Source organism: Ictidomys tridecemlineatus, chromosome 6 (assembly GCF_052094955.1).
Source record: "Ictidomys tridecemlineatus isolate mIctTri1 chromosome 6, mIctTri1.hap1, whole genome shotgun sequence".
Lineage (NCBI taxonomy): Eukaryota > Metazoa > Chordata > Mammalia > Rodentia > Sciuridae > Ictidomys > Ictidomys tridecemlineatus.
In genome coordinates, this window is record NC_135482.1 from 7,625,313 (window position 1) to 7,641,391 (window position 16,079).

General features: G+C 39.3%; 1 protein-coding gene across 3 annotated transcripts in view; it reads right to left on the bottom strand.

The window, feature by feature from the left end:
• Nucleotides 1-16,079, bottom strand: part of Tnrc6b (trinucleotide repeat containing adaptor 6B) — a 248,970-nt gene that overhangs the window by 152,822 nt on the left and 80,069 nt on the right. For all 3 annotated transcript variants that reach the window (XM_078052689.1, XM_078052688.1, XM_078052690.1), the window contains one exon: nucleotides 8,626-8,693. In XM_078052689.1, coding sequence (XP_077908815.1) covers nucleotides 8,626-8,693 — 68 coding nt within the window. Of the gene's footprint in view, nucleotides 1-8,625; nucleotides 8,694-16,079 lie in introns of those variants that run through there.

The following is a 16,079-nucleotide window of genomic DNA, read 5'->3' on the forward strand; positions in this document are numbered from 1 at the left end:
AGTGTATAGTTCAGTAGTGTTCAGTCAGTATATTTCTATATATATACAACACATCTCTAGAACTTTTTCATCTTGCAAAACTGAAACTCTATGCCCATTGAACATTAATTCCCCTTAGCCCTTGGCATTTATTTATTTATTTTTAATTTTTTTTTAAGAGAGAGTGAGAGAGAGAGAGAGAGAGAGAGAGAGAGAGAATTTTTAATATTTATTTTTAGTTTTCGGCAGACACAACATCTTTGTTGGTATGTGGTGCTGAGGATCGAACCCAGGCTGCTCGCATGCCAGGCGAGCGCGCTACCGCTTGAGCCACATCCCCAGCCCTTATTTTTAATTTTGAGACAGGGTTTCACTGAGTTGTTTAGGGCCTCACTAAGTTGCTGAGGCTGGCTTTGAACTCTCCATCCTATTGCCTCAGCCTCCCAAGCCGCTGGGATTACAAGTGTGCACCATAGTGCCCAGTTTATTGTAGATACTTTGAGTAGAATTATATAGTATTTTTCTTTTTGTGACTGGCTTATTTCGCTTGGCATGATGTTGTCAACATGTATCCATGTTGTAGCAACATGACAAGGGTTTTTTTTTCTTTTTAAGGCTGCACTTTTCCCACTGCATATATACCTGAGTGCCATATTTTGCTCAGCCTTTCATCTGTGTGTGTGTGTGGGGGTCTAGGCTGCTCCCACCTCCTGGGTCCTGTGAGTAATGCTGCAGTGGCGTGGGTGTGCAAATGTCCCTTCCGCATTCTGCTTTCACTCCTGCGATCCTAGTGGCTCGGGAGGCTGAGGCAGGAGGATCGTGAACTCAAAGCCAGCCTCAGCAACTTAGTAAGGCACTTTGCAACTCAGAGAGAGACCCTGTCTCTCAATAAAATATGTAAAGAGGGCTGAGGATGTGGTTAAGAGCCCTTGGCTTCAATCCCCAGTACAAAAAAAAAGCAATTATGCTTTCAGAGATTTGTTTTTAATAATGGCCTTTCATAAAATGAACCAAAAAATTAAAATGTTGTCAACGAAAGTTTACTAAGCAAACTGAATTATTTTCAGCAAAGACAAGTATCTTTTGAGAGTATGAGTCAATTTCAGCACCGAAATTTAAAATTTAAACTTGTTTATATATTATATTGATACAGAGGGAAGTGAAAGAGACCAAACTCACCTTATCACCACACCAAAACTGATTTAACTTTGAAATTGCTTAAAACAATCTTCCATCAAACATCTAGGCCATGATGGGTATCATAAAAAAATCCAAATCAAAACTACATCTATGGGGCTGCGGTTGTGGCTCAGAGTAGAGAGCTCCCCTAGCACACATGAGAACCTGGGTTTGATCCTCAGCACCACATAAAAATAAATTAATTAAAGATAGTGTGTCCAACTACAACTAAAAATAAGTATTAAACAAAAAAACTACATGGATAGCCTGCCTAAATAGAAACACAGTATCCAAATGAGCTTTCCAAAAGCATGGTAAAATAACCAAGAAGCAAAAATCTGTTTATGTTGCTTTTTGGTAAGATGTCATAGTTTTTATATTTACTCCTGAGTTATACATGTCATGGAATTAAAGCTGTGTAATTTTAATGCAGTAATTATATGGCAATCAACTTGTCTACTTTGCTACAGTAGTTCTTTTAAAGTGAATATCCTCAGAAAATGATTACATTAGATACAGTAAAATAAGCCCCATTCAAAAGCAATACCATTGAAACTATTGTTTAAAACTATGTACTCTAAAATCTCACTCATGCACACACACTGAAATTCAGCACAATCAATCAAAATATTAATAGTTTAGCACAGATATTTTTCATTATCAAAAGTCTATTATTTTGGGCCGGCATTGTAGCTCAGCAGTAGAGCGCTAGTCTAGCACGTGTGAGGCCCTAGATTCAATCCTTAGCACCACATAAAATAAATAAATAAATTATAAAAGTTAAAAAATCTAATATTTTTAAGAGAGCTTTATGCATGCACGGCACCCTTAACTTCCCTTTTAACAGATCTTAATTCTACTGAAACACCACAGAAATGAAATAATTTTTTAAGGCTTCCAGAATATATAATCAAAATGTTAAATGAGAAAACAAAATGGCACACATCATCCAACAAGGTAATTTCAGTCCTAACCTTCAAGAATTTGCTTTCTGATCCTCAGAAAGTAACATCACCTGTGTCCTCTGGATTCCACACAGTGAAACAGCTGCTCTTACGGACCGATGTCAATGGATAAGAGCCATTCTAGAAATCACTTCGGAGAAAAAATAGGCTAGATCTCTGCCTCACACCACATACAAAGACATAAGCCAGTTCAAATAAAGGACTAAATGTAAAAAGTAAAGCAAAGAAATGAAGGATAACATATTGTATTAGGGTAAGGAAGAAGACTGCTCTGGGTAAACAGGAAACATGGAAACCATAAAGGCTGATTTTACTCTATAAAAATTTTAAAAACTTATTAGTATGAAAGTTATCCCAATGTTAGATGACAAAGACTGAAAGAAAATAGTTAAAACACCTCAACAAAGGTTACTATCTAAAATCTATGAAGGGGCTGGGGATGTGGCTCAAGCGGTAGCGCGGTTGCCTGGCATGCGCGAGGCCCTGGGTTTGATCCTCAGCACCACGTACAAATAAAGATGTTGTGTCCACCGAAGACTAAAAAAAATAAAAAATAAAAATAAAATCTATGAAAAACTCCTAAAAGCTTTAAAAAACAAAAATCTGCCAGGCATGGTGGCGCATGCCTATGATCCCATCAGGGAGGCTGAGGCAGAAGGATTGTTCAAAGTCAGCTTCAGCAACTTAGTGAGGCACTGAGCAACTCAGTGAGACTATGTATCTAAATAAAATATAAAAAAGGGGGCTGAGGATGTGGCTTAGTGATTAAGCACCCTGCATTCAATCCCCCCCAAAACCAAACAATCCAATAAGAAAATAGAAAAGTAAATAGATGATACATAAAATAAAAATAAACTAACAAAAGATAGTCCATTTCTCAATAAACAGAAAAATGCAAAACTAAAACAGTAAAATATTATAGTGGCAAATTTTTTGGGTAGGGGTTTGGGGATTGACTGAGCCACATCCCCAGCTCCTTTTTATATTTTATTTAGAGACAGGGTCTTGCTAAGTTCCTTAGGGTCTCACTTAGTTACTAAGACTGGCTTTGAACTCACAATCCTCCTGCTTCAGCCTCCTGAGCTGCTAGAATTATAGGTGTGCACCACTGCACCCAGCTACAGTGGCAAAAATTTAAAGAAAAAGTATTTTATTATCATAAAAAGCGTGAAAAAATAGTTATTTGTACATACTACTGATGGAGGTGAACAATGATACAGCTTTTTTGGTACTGGGGATTGAACTCAGGGGCACATGCCCACTGAAACATATTCCCTGCTTTATTTATTTATTTTTTTTGTAATTTATTTAGAGACAGGGTCACTGAGTTGCTTAGCACCTCACTTTTGCTGAGACAGGCTTTGAACTCTCGATTATCCTTCTGCTCCAGCCTCCCAAACCGCTGGGATTTCAGATGTGTGCCACCACGCCTGGCCTAATAAAGCTGCTTTCTTTTTTTCTTTTTTGGTGCTGGGGATTGAACCCAGGGCCTTGTGCATGTGAGGTCAAGCCCTCTACCAACTGAGCTATATTCCCAGTCCCTGATACAGCTTTTAAAAAAGGCAGTTTATTAACAACTATTTTCATGTAAATCACACATGCCCACAGATTTTATAAGTTTTACTATAAAGTACCCAGAAGACAAAATCTTCTATAGAAATAAACCTGTGTATAAAGATCTAAGAATAAAAATGTTCAATAACCCTTTAGTAGATAAATGGATTTAAAAAATGTGGCATAAATACACATTGGAATATTACTCAGCAATAAAAGAGAATAAAATCATGGCATTTGCAGGTAAATGGATGCAGTTGGAGAAGATAATGTTAATTGAAGTTAGCCAAACCCCCCAAAAATAAATGGCAAATGTTTTCTCTGATATAAAGTGACTGACTCATAGTGGGGTAGGGAGAGGGAGCATGGGAGGAATAGATGAACGCTAGATAGAGGGCAGAGGGGTTAGCAACGATGGTGGAATGTGATGGACATGATTATCCAAAGTACATGTATGAAGAATGAATTGGTGTGAACATACTTTATATACAAAGATATGAAAAAATTGTGTTCTATATGTGTAATAAAAATTGTGATGCATTTCGCTGTCATGTATTTAAAAAATAAAAGCAATTAAGAAAAGAAAATGAAAAAGTAAAAAAAAAAAAGAATGTTTAATAAAATATTTACTGTACGAATTGAAGAAGTGAAGGTCACCAAAAAATCTTTTAGATAGAATGTTAGTCAGCTTTTTCATTGCTGTAACCAAAAGATCTGGCCAGAAAAATTTTAAGGATGAAATTTCATTTGGGTGCTCACAGTCAGAGAGGTCTCCTCCATGTACAGCTGGCTCAATCCCTCAGGGCTTGAGGTGAGGGAGAACAGCAGGGAAGAGTGTGATGGAAGGAAGCAGCTCCCATTACGATCAAAAAACAGAAAGACTCCACTTGCCAGTGAGAAGATATACCCTAACGGCATGCCCCCAAGGCCCACCTCCTCCAGCCACACACCCCCAGCCTTCAATTACCACTCAGTTAATCCCTATCAGGGGATGGAGTCACTGAAAGCTCTCACAATCATTTAATCTCTGAATGTTCTTGCACTGTCTCACACATGAGCTTTTTTTTTATTAATTATTTTTTAATTTTTGCATTTGCAGATGGACAGCAAACATTTATTTTATTTGTTCATTTTTATGTGGTGCTGAGGATTTAACCCAGTGACTCACACGTAAAAGGCAAGCACTCTGCCACTGAGCTACAGTCCCTGCCCCTCACACATGGGCTTTTGAGGGACACCTAATACTAAAACCATGACACCATCATAACAGAAGGTGTTGCAGAAGTTTCAAAGAATAAAAGCCTTCAAAAAGTGTCAAGTCACAAAAGCAAGAATAATGTTGGGAAGTCAGGTGTGGTGGTGCACTCCTGTAATCCCAGCTACTCATGAGGATCAGGCAGGAGGATCACAAGTTTGAGGACAGCCTCAGCAACTTAGACTCCCATCTCAAAATAAAATAAAAAAGCTGGAAGTGCTGGGAGTGTGTCTCAATGAAAGAGCACTGCTGAGTTCAATTCCTAGAACAACATACACATACACACACAGAGAAGTAAGTTGGGGGAAAAGATCCAGTTGTTGTTTTAAATATATTTAAAAAAATATTTAGGAAGATCACAAGGGGAAAGAGGGCAAAAGAGGAGTCTCAGTTTCTATATCCACATTTGCTGCTTGACTATCTTTTGACAAGCATGTATTCCTTTTTCATTCTTTGATTTTTTGGTTGTTTTTTGGCATGGTACCAGGGACTGAACCCAAGAGTACTCTACCACTGAGCTACACCCCTGGCCCTTTTTATTTTGAGTCAGGATCTTGCTAAGTTGCAAAGACTGGCCTCAAACTTGCCATCCTTCTGCCTTAACTTCCCAAGTTGCTGTAATTATAGGCATGTGCCATAATTGAGGAGGAGGAGGAGGAGAAGAAGAAGAAGAGGAGGAGGAGGAGGAGGAGGAGGAGGAGGAGGAGGAGGAGGAGGAGGAGGAGGAGGAGGAGAGGAGGAAGAGGAGAGGAGGAGGAGGAGGAGGAGGGGAGGGGAGGAGGAGGAGGAGGAGGAAGAGGAGGAGGAGGAAGAGGAGGAGGAGGAGGAGGAGGAGGAGGGGAATTTCTTAAATCATTCAGCAATGTGTCACTTTTAGGGTCTGCTGTGAACCAATCAGTTCTTAAGTCCTCCTATCCAAGATTCATTCATATTTATAAAGTACATAAATAATCAGTGGCCAGGGCTGGGGTTCTGGCTCAGCGGTAGAGCGCTTGCCTAGCACGTGGGAGGCACTGGGTTCGATCCTCAGCACCACATAAAAATAAACAAAATAAAGATATTTTTAAAAAATAAGTAAATAAATAATCAGTGGCCAACTATAGTTCTAACATTAAAATAAATTAATTTTTAGGGCTGAAGATGTAGATCAAAAGTAGAACTCTTGCCTAGAATATGCAAGGCCCTGGGTTTGATACCCAGCACTGCAAAAATTTTATGTAAATGAAAAACTTTTAAAACTGTTTCGTCAAACAAATGAACACAGCACCTTTACTCCCCAAACTCACTGAGTGGTGAGTAGGTCTACCAAGGAGTGCCCAGTGAGAAGACTCATTTCTGCTTTATACTTTAATATAGACTAGGCCCAACCCAGACAATGCATCTGTGAAAAGAGTCAGGCAGCAGGAGCTGTGTGAACAGCAAGGCTATTATACAAAATGTTCAAGTCTGCTAGGCTATTTGAAACTCTCTGAAAGAAGCACAGGACGTATAACATAACTTTTACAGAATCTGCCCCTGGGATGTTTCCTGAAGAAGCTGATTCAGAGTAGAGGTTACCCAAGTGGTTTTTAAAGATAAAAACTGGTTACCTTGTTTTGTTTATTCCCCCCCAGGGCTGAAGACCAAACTCAGAACAACTATGAATAATGAGAAAAACAACCTACTCCTTACAGGTGCGCTCTGCCACTGAGCTAAATCCCCAACCCCAAGACTGGTTTGTTTGGGAGAGGGATACCCTCTAGAGAACAGAACTTTCATCTGTGCCTAAAAATAAGCTTTAAATGAGGCTGGGGTTCTGTCTCACTAGTAGAGCACTTGCCTAGCATGTGTGAGGGCCTGGGTTCCATTCTCAGCACTGCATATAAATACATATAATAAAGGTCCATTGACAACTAAAAATATATATTTAAAAAACAAAAAGCTTTAATGCCACTGTCATTGTTTCCTCCAACTCCCTCTTATTCATGAGACTTTGATCTTGACAACTGTATGCAAGGATGACAGAGATCTGAGAGTACACACTATAAAACACTGGGGAGGGGGGCTGGGGCGGGGGCACTTGCCTGGCATGTGTGAGGCACTGGGTTCAATTCTCAGAACCACATATAAATAAATAAATAAATATAACAAAGATCTATCAAAAATTAAAAAAAAAAAAAAAAACACTTCAGTGCTGGGGATGTAGCTCATTGGCCCAGCATGCACAAGGCCCTGGGGTTCAATCCCCAGCACTGCAAAAAACCAGGCCAATAAAGGAAAAAAACTCTAAAGCTAGAAGGATCTGGGTTCAAATCCTAAGTTCCACTGTAAGTTGAATTATTATGGTAAACAAGTTACCTACCCTGATTTCTGAGTAAAATGGAGACAACATGCTACAATGAGTGGAAATGACAGATCAAAAAGACATCTAACCAAGAACTCATGCACTGAAAGCCCCTGAACCATGGAGCTATGATTTCTATATCACAAGACCTTTGACTGGAGTGTGAGGTCGGGGAGTGGATGTGAGGCAGGAAGAAAAGCACTTAAAAGTGATTCTCCTGTCATTCCATTGGGATTTCATGTCTGGCATTCTAATTTGCTGAAGATGAATTGATTCCATCAGTTCATGCGGATGTAAGTGCATTTGACAGAATACAGCAAAGTTAGAATTTATACTGTGGGCTATTTTTAAAACTGCTAGGTTAGCAAAGTAAACTGGCTGTGAAAATATCCTGGTTTCCATTCACAACAAATACAAGACAAACCATTTTCCTTTAATGACTCTGGCCTCGTGGCAGCATAATCTCTTCTGTATAATTCATTCCTAAGGGTTTCGGAGACATAATTTTCTTAAGACAGACCAAAATTAAACGACTTTTCTAGGAAGAAAAAATGAAGAAGAGGGGTTTCCACAGATTTTTCAATAAATTCCATGAATCACCATCTCATTAGGAGACTACAAGTCTCAAGAAAAAAATAGTAGTTCTGTTAGTACTTTAAGCCAGTCTGAAGTTTTTTTCCTTTAAAAGGGCATATGAAAAACTGGTCTACTCTACAATACAATTTTTCAAATTCTGTGACAGAGGGAGAAAAAAAATCAACTACTCAATTTTTTTCACCAAAAAGCTATGCAGCAGACTCCAAATTTCAGGTTTAAAACCAATCACCCTTGAAAAAGTCCAAGGAGAGATCCTGTATTGTTTAAAATGTTGGCTAAATTATGTTAATTATAATTCCTGTTCCTTTAGGGAAACAATTTGTATTTAAACAATGATCAGAAGTGTAAATAACCAAATGGAATAGAATTTCAGGAAGTACTATTGAAATAAATTCAAACTTGGAATGTAGGCGCAGTCTGTTTAGTTCACTTCATAAAGACATTGCTAAGAAAAGGATGTACTATTTTACACTTTCTTTGGAAAACAACCAAAATGAATTAGTTCAATTTGGAACATCCTGAGCCTTAAAGACTTTGCAAAGGCATAATATAAATTTTGATTAGTCAAGTGTGAAAAATTACAAAGCCAACTTTCTTGTCCCTCCAGTTAGTCAGTCTATAAATAGAAGAAATGCATTAAGAGCACCAAAGCAACTGGTGAGTTCCACAATATCTCCAATGTATACATCCCAGCAAATATACTCTCAGCTTGTTGAACCAAAGTGTTTCCAAGGATCTGTGACAGAACCCTTTTTAAATAAACAGTGACTCACTGTTTGCTTTCTTCACCAGGAGGTGGAGTCTTGCCATGCCCTTCCATTACAAAATCCTCCTGTTCCACCTGCAAAGGCAAGAACCATAGGTTAGATGCACCCACTAAGTAATATGCAACTCACTCCAAAGTGCCAGGCTCTGCCTGTGCACAGGGCCATGACACTGCAGTAGCTTGGCCAGAAGCTTAGGGCCTGTGGTTTTCATTCTTCTTCACTCTCCAGATTTGCTTAAGGTACTTCTCCTTGGGTGACTAGATTTGCTGAATGAAAAAGGAATCATGTTGATTTGCACCTCATGTAACAAAGGATTTGCATCTGGAATGTAAAAGAAAGACTATGAATCAATGAGAAAAACAACCTACTCAAAAAGTCTGCAAAATAACTAAATAAGAGTTCCACTGAGACTTATGCATATGAAAAGACGCTTAATCTCATGTCAGTCAGGAAAATGCAAACTGAAATCACAAAGAGAGATCATTTTGCAACCACCAGGTTGGCTAGAATGAAAAAGTCTAGCAATAGCAAGCACTGGCCAAGCAACAGTAGCTTTCACCCACTCCCAACAGGAGGGAAAAATTGGTACAATTACTTTGAAAACAGTTTTTGCCATTCCCTGCTACATAGCAACATGTACTTACTATACAAATTTCTTCCTATTTTTTCAAGGCTTTTTTTTTTTTAAGTTGTAGATTGACACAATACATTCATTTTATTTATTTATTTTTATGTGATGCTGAGGATCAAACCCAGTGCCTCACATGTGTTGGGCAAGCGTTTTACCACTGAGCTACAACCATAGCCTTACTATACAAATTTCTAACTGTATTTCTAGCTATCTACTCTAAAGATGCTTTTGCACACATGCAAATATATTTATAGCAGTATTATTTTAACAGAAAAAAATACAGAACTATCCATCAACAGTGAAATAGACAAATAGGCTCTGATGCTCTCAGACAACAGAATGCTATGCTACGTGAAAAATGAATGAACTACAGCTACATGCTTCAACCTGGATGAGTTACAAAAAGTTAACACTGAGTGAAAGAAACAAGACACAAAAGAATAGTCATCCCAGGCTGGGGATGTGGCTCAGTGGTAGAACACTTACCTGGTATGTGTGAAGCCCAACACTGTCAAAACAAAACAGCACAACAACAACAACAAAGTTATCCCTTGGTATCACAGAGGACTGGTTTAAGGACAACTTCCTTCCCTATGGGTATCAAAATTCACTGACACTCAAGTCCTTTATATAAAAGAAACAACACATGCATATAACCCATGTGCATCCTCTGTGTACTTTAACTCACCTCTAGATTTTCTATAATATCTTATATAATGTAAATGCTATGTAAAAAGTTCTTACACTGTGTTATTTAAGGAATGATAACAAGGAAAAAAGTCTGAACATGCTTGGTATAGGTGTAATTTTTTTTCCCCCTGAATGGCCATTGTAGGTATAGGTAGAAGTCCAATATGCTATCCACTGAGCCACAGAGCCAGCTGTAGTTTTTTTTTTCTTTTTTTCTGAATATTTCTATCTATGGTTGAGTGAATCTATCCATGGATGTGGAACTCACAGAAGGGAGAAGGCTGACTCTACAAGTACAATATAATTTCATTAATATAGAGCTCAAATATATACATTTTAAATCGCATACAGCATAAGCACCCCTAATTTGGAAATCCAATCAGAGCATTTCAATTTCAGATTTTCAGATTAGGGATGGTTCAATCTGTGAAGTCTATGCAAATATTTCAAAATCTCAAACTCTCAAACTGGAAACACTTCCAATTCCAGGAATTAAGACAAGGGACACTCAGTGTGTGTGTGGAGACAAATCTATGTGTAGATGGCCATAAAAAAACCCATAAAAATGGAAAATGGAAAAGTTTAATACAACATTTAGGTAGTAACTGACTTACGGTGGGAGGGGATATGATGAGGGAGGAAATTCACTCAGGGAGGAGTACATGGAGAGTTCTGAGGTATAGTTACGTTCTATCTGTTGGTCTCTACAATAGGTGTTGTTTTCTTCATAACTGTATATAGATATATGTGATATAGATGGTATATACAGATATATGTATATGGCTTACATAAATTTTCAAAGAAAAGAGAACCATTTTACTATTCCAGAAATTTACTGGTCTATAAAGAAAGATAAGTGACAGAAATAAAGTCACCTCTACAAATAGGTTTAACAGCCCTATGAAAACTCCCCCAAAAGGTGTAATGTTAAAAATCAAATAGATGTATTCAAGGATATAGATGGACTATTCCCCACTAAGAAAAATAAAGTCCATTTCTTTTCTTTTTTTTTTGGTACTGGAAATTGAATACAGAGGCACTTTACCACTGAGCTATATACCCTTGGCCCTTTCAAATTTTTAACTTTGAGACAGGGCCTCACGAAGTTGCTGGGGCTGGGATTACAGGCCTGCATCATCACACCAGCAAAACAGTCCATTTTTCACAAGACCGAATGATCTAGAAGACAGACAAGAGCACCACAGATACACACCATGATGACATCCAAACAAAAAAAATAGCTTTCCAGGAATACTATCCTCTCCACAGTTCATCATGTCTCAGAAATGAGAGGAGGTGAAATATTGGTAAGAGAAGCTATTTCTCAAAAAGAACAGAAAAATGAGAAGTTTATTTTATTTCCAATAAAAAGAGAAAACAGCAGAAGGAGAAGCAAGAATAACAAAAGATATACACTGCATATACGGTGAAATTCACTTGACTTTTCTTTCTTTCTCATGGACTTCCTGATTCTATAGCCCACAGGGCTTTGCCAAGGAGAGAAAAGATTCATTCTCCCATCCTAAATTTACAGAGTTCTAAGAACTTGGACCTGGGGCTGTAGATCAGGGCATAGAGCACTTGCCAAGCATGTGACAAACCTGTGTTCAATCCCCAGCACCACAAAAATAAAAAAATAAAAATAAAGTAAAACCTCTAGATGAGAAAGAGGGAAGAGGTGACAATGTTATAGAGAGAGACTTAGAAAGAGCCAGAGATGATCTACATCTGGATCTGAGCTGTAGTTACAACAATATGCACATAATTTTCTAAAAAATCATTATCGGGCTGGGGAAGTGGCTCAAGCGGTAGCGCGCTCGCCTGGCATGCGTGCAGCCCGGGTTCGATCCTCAGCGCCACATACCAACAAAGATGTTGTGTCCACCGAGAACTAAAGAAATAAATAAATATTAAAAAAAAATTCTCTCTCTCTTTAAAAAAAAAAATCATTGAGTTGTACATTTTATGCCTTTAATCATACAAATGTCCTATTTTAATTTGGAAAAAATAAAATGAAAATTGTTTAAAACGTATTAAGTGTCTTGGAACTTTAAGTGTAAACCATTTTCTCAAAGACAAGAATGTCAGGGAGCATGGTAGCACATGCCTACAATCCCAGCTGCTTGATAGAGAGTGAAACAGAAGGATCTCAAGTTCAAGGCCAGCCTGGTCAACTTAGCAAGGCACTATCTAAAAATAAAATGAAAAGCCTGAGACTGTAGCTCAGTGGTAGAGTATGTGCCTAGAACATGCAAAGCCCTTGATTTAATCTTCAATACCACAAAAGCAAAAAACAAAAACCAAGAATACCTATATTCCAAATTGTATACATCATGAAATTTTCTTGATCCTTCTTCTTTAGGTCCCCTCCAACGAAAGAGTTCTAAATTGTGTGCCTTGATCTGTTTACTAGTAAAATAATAAAAAAGGATTTACCTATAATTTTTTAAAAAATGGGGGATGGTGCTGGGGATCCAATCCAGGACCTTTCACATGCTAAGCAAGCACTCTACTACTGAGCTACATACCCAGCTTTAAGAACCTCCTGATCAGCTCCCAGATCTTAACTCCAGCTCTCCTATTCTATTTGGATGGTCCAACAGGTCCAAAATGAAACGTTATCTTAGTCCCCAAATGTCCTCTATTTACATCCCTATTTCTGTGAATGATACCACCATTTACTAAAGTCCTCTAACAAAAAAACCTATCATTGATTTAAATCCTCTGCTTTTTCTCATTAACCCCACATTTACTGACTCCCTACATGCTACAGCTTCTATCTCATAAACAGCTCTCATATCGCTGACTCCTTCTCAACTGCCAGCTACTCTAAACGTCATTGTTACCGAAGCCTTCTCACTGGTCTTTGTGCTTCTGGGTCCCATCCCACTTTAATCCATTCTCCAAACCACTTACATTTATAAATATACTTTGCAAAATGCAAATATGATTGCATTTACTTCTCTGCTCAAAATTCTTCAAGGGTACTCTGTCACCTTCAAGGCTCACTGCCTTCTAGAAACAGGTGCAGGGAGGCATTGCAGGGTAGATGTTCAGGCAAGGGGAGGATCAGAGGAGGGAGTGCCTGATGTCAGGAGAGCTTTCTAGAAAGGAAACTCTGAAATCAGTTTTGAAGGCTGAGGAAAAGTTCACCCCAAACACCAGATAAAGAAGTGGTAAGAATTCAGCTCTTCTGCCTCCCTCAAGCTTTCGGAATCCCTGGTGCCACACACTGCCTGCCCTACAGCCCTCCTCCACGCCTCATCTTTTGCAGGGGATTGATCCCAAGACACCACCCACCCATGGGGGATACCCATGTCCTCAGATTCTCAGATCCCTTATATAAAATACTATAATGTTTCAATATAATCTATATACATCCTTTACACATTTAAATCATCTAGATTATCTCTAATCATCTCTTGATTACTTATAATACTTGATACAATGTAAATAAAATACTATACAAACAGTTACACTATATCACTTAGGAGATAAGGACAACAACCAAAGTACGTACTGTTCAGTATAGATGCAGTTTGTCCCCCCAATATTTTCAATCCACGGTTAATTGAATCCATGGGTTTGAAACCTAAAGCTACAGAGTGCTGACTCTAGTTTTCCCTCTTCTTTTTGGAGGTAGGGAGTACTAGGGATTTGATTGACCCAGAGGCACTGTACCATTGAGCTACATCCCCAACCTTTTTTATTTTTTATTTTGAGACAGGGTCTTTAGCAAGATGAGGTGGGCCTAGAACTCAAGCTCCTTCTATTTCCAATTCCCGAAACACTGGAATTACAGGCCCACCACTGGTGCAGCCATAATGCTTCCGCTTGCCAAGACCCCTTAGTATACTCTCTCCCTTCCACTCCACATAAATTCAAATTCCTACTTTATTTTAAATGCTAATCAAATGTTTTTCCCAAACACTATCTCTTTTGACAGGATTCATACCTTTTCCTACTCTCTATCAACTCAGAAGGCAATAAAAACAGTTCAGAAAGGTCACTGCTCCTTATTGCCATCTCCTGGGTTTTGTTTGTTTTTGTGTTTGTTTATAAGAGATGGGTCTCCCTATATTGCCCAGGCTGGCTTCAAACTCATGTTGCTCCTTCCTTCATCTCCTCCACAATGTGCACTACACCACCATCAGCCCATTCTTCTTTTTAAATTTTTATTAGTTATTGATGGACCTTTATTTATTTGTTATATGTGGTGCTGAAAATTGAACCCAGTGCCTTGTACATGTTAGGCAAGTGCTCTACCACTGAGCCACAGCCCCAACCCCCATTCCATTTTTCTTAAATCCACTTCCAATTCCTCTGCTTTTTTATTTCTCTTTTCCACAAACTTCTTGTATACATGCACTTGACTTGATGATCTAATCACTCCTCTCTCTCTCTCTCTCTCTCTCAATTCATTTTCAGGATCGACACTTATCTTTATAAAATGTCCAGCTTACCTTTCTCCCAAAGTCATTCAGTAAGTGTTTATTGAGCACATATTCCTGAGTTACACGCTGTGTTGATGTTATGATGAAAGCAGTCTCAGCCCTCCCCAAACTTAAGAGGTAAGTGGGAAAGAAAACAAGAAGCAGGAGATAACAATGCAGTGTAAGAATCTGATGGCACAACCCAAGGAGAGCACTTCACTGAGCCTCAAGGTATCTGACACTCTTTCGACCTGCCCCAGACAAGCGGTCTATCTCCTTCCCATTTCAGCTAGGAAAAGGGCAGACCAGGCTCTGGACCTCACCACCAATCCGTACTGCTTCACCTGGAGGTCCACATGTCCTGAAATCCAGCTTTGACCACAACCACCTTTTCTGCTTCCTCCTTGAAACCTTAATCAGACTCTGCAAGGAGTCCTTAAGGTAACCTTCAGATCCTCACCTGACAGGTGGGCCAGTGAGTTGCCCAAGCAATACCCTAGGTTTGCTTCCCAATCCACTTGTTCTTGGCCTCCCTGCACCTTGCTCTGCACCACTGGACAAGGCTATGCAACTGGCTCCTTCACAATGTAAACCTGTTACTTCCTCTCAACACTCCCACTTCAGAACCTCTGCCTAGAAGGCCCTTCTTCCCCCATTGGGTCATTGTCCTGAACTTCTAACTGACCTTGACACATGGCTTCAAAGTTGCCTTTTCTAGAAAGTGTCTTCTAGCACTTCCTCCTCTGCCCCTTCCTGGCTTCCACAGCAGTGCTCCAGAGGCCTCCCCTCCAGCTGCCACACTCTGTTCACCTACTTTCCCACCTGAGGTGGCCAGGGAACAGAAACAATGTAACCTTTGTCTGTGTACTATAGAAGAGAACCCAGCCAGACTAATTTCCAAATGCCTTCTCTGTACTAAGCAGTGGGGCGAAGATCTGAATGATCCACTGACCTTCCCCACCAGGTCCCTCACTATTCCCCGGTACCTTTCTAGTCTTCTCACACTCCCCAAACCCACGCACTAGGCATCCAGCTGAGGCTCCCTCAGACGATGACAAGGACCATCCTGACAGCTTCTCTCACACAGGCCTCTCTTTTGTTCTTCTGGTGACTGCGTTACAAACCTGCATCTTCATTGCTCTCTGCAAGGTGCAAAATGTCCCTTGTGTCCTAAACTCATGACCCACACTATCCTGCCTCCTCTGGGACTCTCCTATCTAAAGAAATCTTCCATTTCTCTCCCTTTCCAATAATTCCATTCCCTCAACATATTTTGCAATCCCTCCTATTCTGAAAAATTAGCCTTGGCCTTCTATTACTCCAAATAGACTGCTTTGAACCCTTCCCTTTACCACCCAAATTCTTAAAAGAGCAGGTTACATCCCACTGCTTCTATATTCTAATAAAAAAAATTACTTGAATTTATATGGAGGTAATAGAGAGAGCGCCAGGCTGGACACAGCTCAGGGAGCATTCGCAAGGCCCTGCTGTGTGTGCATGTCCATCACCCCCACCCCCCTGCCAATTTTATATACATACATAATACACACACACACACACACACACACACACACACACACACGAGATTTTAATTTTTCCCTTTGTTTTCTCTTACATACAAGATTTTAAAAGTAAAAAAACAAACAAACCTGCCTCCCACTCATCTTCCAATGTGACCGGCTGGTCTTCTTCAAATCAATATTCAG